At 55.5% G+C, this 8,601-nt stretch overlaps 1 protein-coding gene across 3 annotated transcripts; it reads right to left on the reverse strand.

The window, feature by feature from the left end:
* Window positions 1-455: 455 nt before the first annotated feature.
* On the reverse strand, window positions 456-8,488 carry LOC111145283 (DNA polymerase lambda). Of its 3 annotated transcripts, none has more exons than XM_022500117.1 (8): window positions 7,700-8,488; window positions 6,659-6,953; window positions 6,320-6,470; window positions 5,904-5,945; window positions 4,699-4,872; window positions 3,997-4,125; window positions 1,761-1,929; window positions 456-1,329 (listed from the first exon to the last, which is right to left on the reverse strand). In XM_022500117.1, the coding sequence occupies exons 1-8, from the start codon at window positions 7,869-7,871 to the stop codon at window positions 965-967; spliced, it is 1,497 nt and encodes a 498-aa protein (XP_022355825.1). In that variant the 5' UTR covers window positions 7,872-8,488; the 3' UTR covers window positions 456-964. The 3 variants fall into 3 exon arrangements, with proteins under 3 accessions (XP_022355825.1, XP_022355824.1, XP_022355823.1); XM_022500116.1 differs by having other exon boundaries at window positions 5,628-5,945; XM_022500115.1 differs by having other exon boundaries at window positions 5,628-5,945; window positions 6,320-6,473.
* Window positions 8,489-8,601: the final 113 nt, after the last annotated feature.

Genomic DNA, 8,601 nt, shown 5'->3' on the forward strand with positions numbered 1-8,601 from the left:
CCGCACCTGGCCTCCTCCCGACCTGGCGGAGGCGTCCTCTCCAAAGCATGTTTAGTTGTCCCCACACTGGCAGGCAATTTCCCTGCCAGCCTGCCCCTCCCTTCCTTCAGGCAACCTTCTCTGACTGCCTCAGCACTGTTGGTGGCACACAAGTCACCATTTGGTTGTTCCTAATGAGTCTCGTCACCTCTGTTTATGTCCTGATAGCTTGTTCCAGGGCAGGGCCAAGAGCTGCTGATGGGGAGACAGGCGCTCCTAGTGCCTGACTCCATGAATTCTCCCCTTACCCATCCCCCCAGGCCCCTTCTGAGCTCAGGAGCTGACTCAAGCCAGCCTGTCTGGAGAGCAGTTAACCTGCCTTTCTGGGCTCCCATTCAGCTCCCGTCTCCAACCCCACCCAGGTGGAAGGCAAGCAGCGGCTGGGGCAGCTCACAGACACCAGGCAGTCGAAATGTCGAGTGCACTTTACTGGGCCCCTGGGCCTTCAAATGCTGTCCTTACGGAGCCTCGGTTGCCCCCTCCCCACACCTCCGGCTGCAGAGGACGCGGGCTCGGGGAGGGAGTACATAGGGCGTAGCGCATTCTCTGGCTCCACGGGGTCTTGGGGGCGCTCAGCCATAGCCCCCGTCCTGCCCCAGCAGCCAGAGACTCCTTGGGTAGGGAAGAGGGGGTATCTGGGCCTTCAGCACAGGAAGCTGGCTTCACACCACCAGCACCTGTTCTTGCTTAAAATCGGGCAAGGGGCTGCGTACAAAACTCTATCGGGGGCAGTGGTGACATGAAGGACAGCAGTCCGCTCCTGTTGAGGAGAGGGCCAGGACGAGCCTGGGAGCCAGCCTGCCCCTGCCCTCAGGCCCAGGCGGCTGAAGTGGTGAGGCTCAGCCCACTAAGGCTGGAGCCAAACACTAGATGGCCAGGTGGGATGGCCAGTCCGGCGCGGCGCTCCCTTCCCCGGAGCCGTGGGTCACCAGTCCCGCTCGGCTGGTTCTCGGTAGGGTAGGCCTAAAAGCCTGAAGACATCCTTCTCTGTGGGGGTGGGCAGCACTCGGCCAGGCCCCAACTTGAGGCCGTGGGTATTCCGGACCACAGAGGTGCTGAGGGCGTGCTCTGACAAGCTCATGCCCTTGGTCTTGGCCAGAGCCCGCATGGAGCGGTTGAAGTGGGCAGAGCCAGTGAAGTAGAGCAGGGCGCACGCAAACTCGCTGTAGGGCACAATGATGATGTCCAGCCGTCGATGCCGCCGTCCTGGCCCGGGGAGCTGGCACACCCCCAGGTACTTCTGCTGCTGGCCGTTTTCCTCCTGGCTCACCAGGTCGTCTGTCAGGAACCCTGGCGTAACATCAGAAGGCCGCTGGGAGGGCAGGGAGCCAGGCCCGGGCTGCTCTATCCTCCCAGGTCTCTCCTTTTTATCCCTGGGTCCTCCATTCCCAGCTCCATGAATTGCTGGGTGACCTTGCCCTCTCCGGGCCTGCCTCTTTAAACCGTGCAGTCATCCCTCCCTGTGTCCCCTGCAGTGTCTCAGGCAGGGGAGATGAACCTCGACCTGCAGGCGGTAGTGAGCACCTGTCACTGAGGGAAGGAGCTGTGGACTGTAATGGCTCCTCCCTGTAATGGCTCTGGCCACCAGGGAGAGGTGGCATTCTCACTGAGCAGCGGGCCCCCGCACCCCGCTTCCTGCCTAGAGCTTGCGACTCTGAGATGCTCCCTCCTGGGGGCCGCCCTCCCTGCACCGCCCGCCCACCCGGAGACAGAGCTTGTACCTTGGCGCCGAAGGCTGTCGAGGAGAGGATTGAAGATGCCCTGGTGAGACCGGCCGTCCGGGTGGGTGAGCAGCACGTCCACGTCACCACAGCTTGCCTTTCCCCGGCGGTAAGAACCACACGCCACACACAGCAGCCCGGGGCTGAAGGCCTGAGCCGCTTCCCGGACCTGGGAAAGCGCAGGGAGGGCCTGTGGGCTTCAAGCCCTGCAGAGAGTTCCTCTCATAGGGCAGCGTGAGAGACTTCCCTGACCCAGGAGCCCACACGTCCAGCTGATGCCCCGAGCTGATCCCTGGATGGGGGGTACAAGCCTGAGGGAAGGCCTCAAGGAGCGATGCCAGAAGCCTACCCTGGGGAATGGCACTTCCCTGCTTCATTAGGACAGAAGAGAAGAAAATGTGCTCCCACCACCTGAAGAGTGATCTAAGAGGTGTGTACTCAGACTGTGAGGGAAGGCACTGATCTTCCCTCCTAGAGTTCCCTCCTAGAGTTCTTTAAGCAGGGAGACACACCTTCTCTCGGCTCCTGCCCCAACCCATGTGCCCAGGTCTGTCCACTTAGAACAAAGGGCCAGGTGCCTGGAAGCCCTCTGCCAGGTCTCAGCAGCCCCAGGCATGGATCTGAAGCTAAAGGCAGAGTGTGTGAGTTGGGGCTTGAGACCTGAGCAGGTGGCGAGCAGGGTGCCCCAGGCACAGGCCTTGGCGGAAACAGAGCCCAGAAATACAACGGTACCTACAGTAAAGGAAAAGAAAAAAAGCAAAGTGGGAGGCAATTCTGAGCCAGTGCTTACACCCTTACTTGGAGCAAAGAGGCTCGAGGCTTGGAGAGGGAGCCAAGAAAGAGAGGGCTGTGGGCTGAAGGATCATCCCTCACGGAGGGAAATAAGCCCATTAGCCTCTAGCCCGGCAACACGGAAGCCTTTCATATGCAGACGGCCTCCACGCCTCTCCACCAGGACACTGAGATTTCTGGGACCCTGGATACTTTGGCCAGGACACCTCAATTCTCCGAAGGCCCAGGCTCCTAATCCCCTCACTCCCTTCTTGAGCCTCCCAAGAGGATGGGAGGAGACCCGGGATGAGTAATCTCATCAAAAACTCCTGAAGCTAGACCCCTTGAACGCCAGGTGGGAAGCTCCCGCTGTTCCAGCGGGCTGGGGGCTGGGGGCTGGAAGCTCACCGGGACAGTCTCCGAGCCTGGACACCGTGGCTGAGCGACAGTGTCATCCCTAGCACCAAGGCCTGGTGATGGGTAGACAAAAGGGCCTGTCCATCCCTCCTGTGCCAGTCTCATTGTCCCATAGAGGCTGGAGGCCTGGAGTAGAGCTGGCGGCCGATTTCAGCTAAGGTGGGCCAGGGTCTCCATAGAGTCCCACCTTATCAAAACCTGATTCCAAAGCAGCAAACCTTGCCCAGGAACCAGCTCCTAATTCTGATCCCAACTGAACAAATGATATATCTAGCCCCAAATATACCCTAGTCTCTCTCTCTTCTTCTTTTTTTTTTTTTACCCTAGTCTCTTTCTAATTTAGGTTTTATATGAATTTAATCATATGAATTTAATCCCCCAACTTTAAATCAAACCCTAATGTTGGCCAAATCTTAATTAAAAGCATCCAATACCAGGAAAACCCTACTCTTAATTCAGGCCTAACCTTAACTCAACTCAACCTAAGCTTTCCTCTGACCCCAGACCGAATGGAACTGGCACTGTGCTTCTACACCAACTCTAACCCAAACTCTGAGCCAGCCTCAGGTTGTGCGGGAACCTTCAGAAAGGACTGCACATCTGGAGATAGAAAACTTTGTACATTTGCACAAATCTTGGAGACAAAGAGTCCATAGTTTTCATCGGGTTCTCAGAAAAATTTGTGAATCAAAGAACATTAAGAACCTCTGCCCTGACCCAGCCTCACCTAACCCAGTTCAAACCCCAGGACCTTCACGTGGTTCTGACCGTAAACCGCCTCTAATCCAGCCCTCACCGTTCCAGCGCACAAGCCCATGCTTATTCTATGCTCATCCGCAGACCCGGTGTGACAGCCTTCCCCAGCACAGCCATCCACCCTCCCAGCTTCAGTCTCAGCTGGCCCTTTCCCCATGGTCCCAACCTCTGGTGTCTCACAGCTTCTTACGCCTGGCTCCCCAGCTGAGGGATCAGGTGTCTTGGTTTCCAGCCGGGCCCTGACCTTATAGCAAGGCCCGGCTCTCCTCACTGCTCTGGGACATCTGCTTACTGTCTGCTCAATCTCTGTAGCCTCCTCCCGGGGTATGCGCTCCAGGAAGTCATCATAATGCTTCAGGCCAATGGCCTGCTGGCTAGTCAGGGAGGCCCGGTCGCGGATATCTTCTAGCGTCCGGAAACCCTGGAAAAAAACAAGCCAAATGAGGAGGCTATGAGCAGTCAGGACCAATAGAGAGGCAGGGACTGAGCACATATGCAAGGCTTCCATCACCCCCAGATTCCAAGGAAGGCCTGAGGCAGGATCAACCCCAGGAGTGGTTGGATCTGTAATCAGTGGGACTCAAGAAAGGTAGGGAGCATGGGAGACTCACCCCAATCCAGCTTGCCACAACCCTATAAGACTGGTTCATAAGTCTATTTATTAATCTGGGGGATTCTGAGCATTGCCAGGTTGGGGAACCATTGATCTAGATATTCAGCCCTGAGCCCTGGTCTTCTCAGGAAGGCCCTTGCTGGTCTGAGACAGAGAAGCACACTTCCTATCTCTCTGCCTCCATCACAGATTAATGCCTTGAGGCTATCTGGCAACAGGGCAGTTCTAGGAGCAGGAAAGGGGTCTACATGAGCCCTCGTGCCCTTGAAAAGTGGTTTCCCTATAGTCCTGGTTCATTCCCATCAGGACACAAGGTATGAGAACTGCAGACAGGACCTCTGAGAAAGCAAAACTGAAGGGGGTGCTGGGACATGGGGTGACCTGTTGGTACCACATCTGTGCAGTTTTGGTTCCAGCTCCCCAGATGTTGGAGAAGAGCTCCAAGACAGGCACGCTCTCACTGATATGGTCCAGCTTCCGCAGATGCCCACTCTCCAGGATTTCTACGATCTTCTCGGCCATCCGCTTTCCAATCCCGGGGATACTGAAGGCCTCCTGGGGGAGGAGGAGGCAGAGGCAGGAAAAGAAGAGTGAGAAGATGGGAGGCCTAGAGCCAGTGGTGGGTTAGCAGATGCCTTCAGCAGGTATCTGAGTAAATGCCAGCTTGGTCAGTTAGCAGCTGATGGCTGTGTAAAGTCTGGGCACAAGTGAAAACGAGAATTTTGGATGGGATGGGCTGGGTCACTTGTCTTTTGGTTCCCAGAGGAATGGAGATCAGCACAGGAAGTAGAGAAAAGGCAGCAGTGACCACACGAGTCGCCACTGTCATGGCAACAGCGAGACTGGGGCGTTCACTGAGGCCTTTCTGCAGCTCAGGTCTAGCACTGCAGGGAGCACGGCATTTGGTCCTCCCAAGAGCCCTGGAGTCCCTCACTAGTCTAAATTCCTTTTCATTGCTCAAAGGGTTTAAGTAACTTGCTTAGAACCACAGAGTTAATGAAGGATGGGAACCAGAATTCAAACCCTGGTCTTTTGGCCTCCATAGTAAACTTTTTAAAAACTCTCTACTATGGGAAAAATTCCCATAGTAGAGAGAGCAGTGTAATGAATCCCCACTACCCGTCAGCATCTTCTATAATTATCAGGAGACCATCAATCTGCTCTCATCCACCTCTCCATTTTATTTCTGTTGTGCAAGTCTCAGACATCATAAAATCTTAACCATTCCACCTGATCGCCACTTGTGACTGGTGCCCAGTAAACAGAAAGCCCCCCATCTCCCCGCATCCCCTGCCCTGGCCCCCAGGTACCTGGTAGGAGGTGACAGGCTTGTGGAAGCTCTTGAGGGCATTGATGGCCTTGGTATAGCCCAGGGCCCTCCACTTGTCTCCCTGAACACTGTAGGCTTTGGCCAGCACTTCCAGCTTCTCTGTGATGTGGGGGTTGTAGTTGACTGCCTTCTGGCTCGAAGGCTGTGCACAGACCCATTTATCCAGGCCCTTAGGGGCTGGACTAGGCTCGCCATCTCCCTCGAGGGAGGGGGAGCAGTGGCCACTGATAAGGGCTTCCAGATCAGCTGCGCTAACCTGGGTCTCTTCCCCGTCACTGGTTTCATCATCACAGCCAGGCTTAAGGTAAGGAAAGAGAAGAGACGACAAATTCATGCCCCTGGCCCCCAGAAGAGCTCCTCAAAGGTGGGGCTGAGTCTCCTAGTCAGACCCAGGAATGAGGCTGGGTCTCCTGCATCAGACCTGGGTCTCCTTAACTGTGGGGCCATGTTCCGTTTGGCTTCCCCCAGTGCCCAGCCCTAGACTCCCCAGTGACAGGTGGTAGATATGGGCCTTGGCAAATGCAGGCATGATGATTGTTGGGCAGAGCCAAATGGCCTCACCATAAGAGACCCTTCCTCTGTCAGGGCTGGAGACATTCTCAACAACCACCAGGCTGTTTCTGGACCTAGTTCCCAGGGGAAGGGAGCTCTGAGGGCTAGGAGGCTCCTGACCTGGACTTGGGTGCTCGGGGCCTCCTCCGTCCTCCGGGGAGGAGATTCAGGCCTGGTGGGAGGACGAGGAGGAGAGAGGGCTGTCCTGAGCACAGCCTCCTGGGCAGAAGAGTCTTGGTCTGCCTTGCTGAGCTGAGGTTGGTCCAGGTACCTGCTGGGATGGTGATGGCAAGTTTAACACCCAAAGGCCTGGCCCTACCTCTGCTCCCAATCCTCTACTCTGAAATCTTGGTTTTCTACTGTGTCTGATTAAGACGATGAAAGTTATTTTTAATAAATCAAGGAGAGAGCCCAAGATGCTGCCAGGAAACACCGGAGGAAAGACAGGGGCCAGCCCACCTGTCGGGGCTGCAGATGTTGAATCCTGCCGTGTCCACGAGCCTTTTCTCCTGCAGGCACAGGCTCAGCCAGGTGGACTTCACCAGCTGAGCACCCTGGGGTAGCTGGGGCAGTCGAAGGAGGCGGAGGGCTCGCTCACAGTCCATGCCTTCATCCACCACAATGTGAGTGACCCCTGGGGCCTGGGCAGCGCATATCTGGCCTCCATGCTGAGTAATCTGCTTCTCAAAGAGTTCTGCCCGGGCTCGCCCAATGCCGCTGGGCACAACATGGGCCCGCAGGGAGCTCAGCCACTCTGTGGAGGGGACATCCAGACACCGATTGTCATAACTGTCAGATATGATCCAAATGAACCCTTTACCGTCCTGTGCCCCCAAACAATCATTTCCCTTCCATCCAGACAGCCAGCCTTCCAGGGATTCTGCTGCAGGCATACAGTTAATTTCCCATGAACCATCACTTGATTTAAGGGGCAAGGATGTCAATATGTCCTGTTCCCTCATGTAACCTAGAATGGTGTAGACACTGCTAGAGCACATTGTAGGTATCCTGTATAAAGCTTCATTTGATCATTTATTCTTTCAAGTATTAATAGACACCTACCTCTGTACAAGGCATAAGGCACATATGTCTTGCCATTTCAGGCCTGGCTGTGTAAAAGATCCTCCCCCCCCCCTCCCTGCCACATGAGCTGTTATTTATTTGTCAGCTTGGCTGCAAAATAACCTAACTCTGGGGACCTGAGTCTCCCGCCCTTTATCCCTCTTCAGGCAACCTCCTGGAGAGTAAAGGATTCTGCTGGTCATTTCCTTAGGGACCAGACAGTATTTTCTGATTGATGAAGGTTTAGGGGCAGAGTAGAAAATAACACAGCAAGTGGCCTGTCAAAGACTGGGGCCCAAGCCTAGTGCGACAAGGATACAAAACAACCTGCAGGCCACGGACTGGCATAACCTGCTCTAGTATCTGTTCCTTGACATGAACAGTATCAGAAGCCTGAGGGATCAAGTACGTGAGGGTTCTGAGAGTGGATCTGCTCACCTCCTGCTTCTTCTCCACCTTCTTGCTTGGGTTTCTTTACAAGTGCTTTTGATGATGGATTGGCATGAATTTTCCTCCGCTTGGGAAATGCCTTCAAGATGCCCCCAGGGTCCATTGAGGTATGGCCAGATCCCGGCCTAATGGTTTTAGGTTTCATCAGGGCAACTGTCATGTGGAAACCCAGAACTGAGGTTACCCAACCCTTTGGCTATGAGGGTGGTGTCTCTAATGACCAGGCTTTGGGGGCAGTAGCTCAGTTCCCCAGGGGGGGAGGGGTCTCCCAAAACCCAAAAGAACTTCAGCAGTTTAGCGTAGCACTTACCAGCCTTTCAAAACCAGAGTACTGGGGGAAATAAGGGTAAGAATGGGACTAATGGAGAACTCTTGGGGGGTACAAAATGATACTCCTTAGAGGGGTTGCTCTATAAAGATTCAGTGCAGTGTCTGCCCTGCTGCATCCCACTTTGAAAGGGGATGCCAAGGGGATGCCAGGCTAGGAAATGGAGCTACATCTTTAGAAAAGGCTTGGGCTCCCAAGAGGGTTGAAGGACTGAGAGAAATCTACATATAGACCCCACATCTCTACACCATCACAGACCTGCAGAGGAAACCCTGATGTTGGCGGGTGTTCGGGAGGCGGGGTAATGGTCTACACCTGCTCTGGTGGCGGGCCTCTCGTCACTGGGGTGCTCAGTCCCGCAGCTGCCGGGAGATGGGGCATGGCCGCAGCAGGTGTGGGGCGCCTTCCGAGATGGGAGGAGTCTCGGCCTCACAGCTGGGGTGAAGACTACCGGCAGCTGTGGGGCGCCCGCTGCGTCCGCAGCTGGCGCGCACCGGGAACTCCCAGCTGGGGACCAGAGGAGGGCTGGAGTGTCCGGACCCTGCCCTAAGGGCCCCTCCCG

Source organism: Enhydra lutris, unplaced genomic scaffold, assembly GCF_002288905.1.
Source record: "Enhydra lutris kenyoni isolate GAN:26980312 unplaced genomic scaffold, ASM228890v2 scaffoldscaffold12, whole genome shotgun sequence".
Classification (NCBI taxonomy): Eukaryota; Metazoa; Chordata; class Mammalia; order Carnivora; family Mustelidae; genus Enhydra; species Enhydra lutris.

Coding starts and splice junctions, on each gene's coding strand:
- LOC111145283 (XM_022500115.1), bottom strand. CDS start 7,871: ATGACAGTTGCCCTGATGAAACCTAAAACCATTAGGCCGGGATCTGGC. Junction 6,474..6,658: donor AACATCTGCAGCCCCGACAG/GTGGGCTGGCCC, acceptor TCACCATCCCAG/CAGGTACCTGGACCAACCTC. Junction 1,930..3,996: donor CTACAGAGATTGAGCAGACA/GTAAGCAGATGT, acceptor GCGCTTTCCCAG/GTCCGGGAAGCGGCTCAGGC.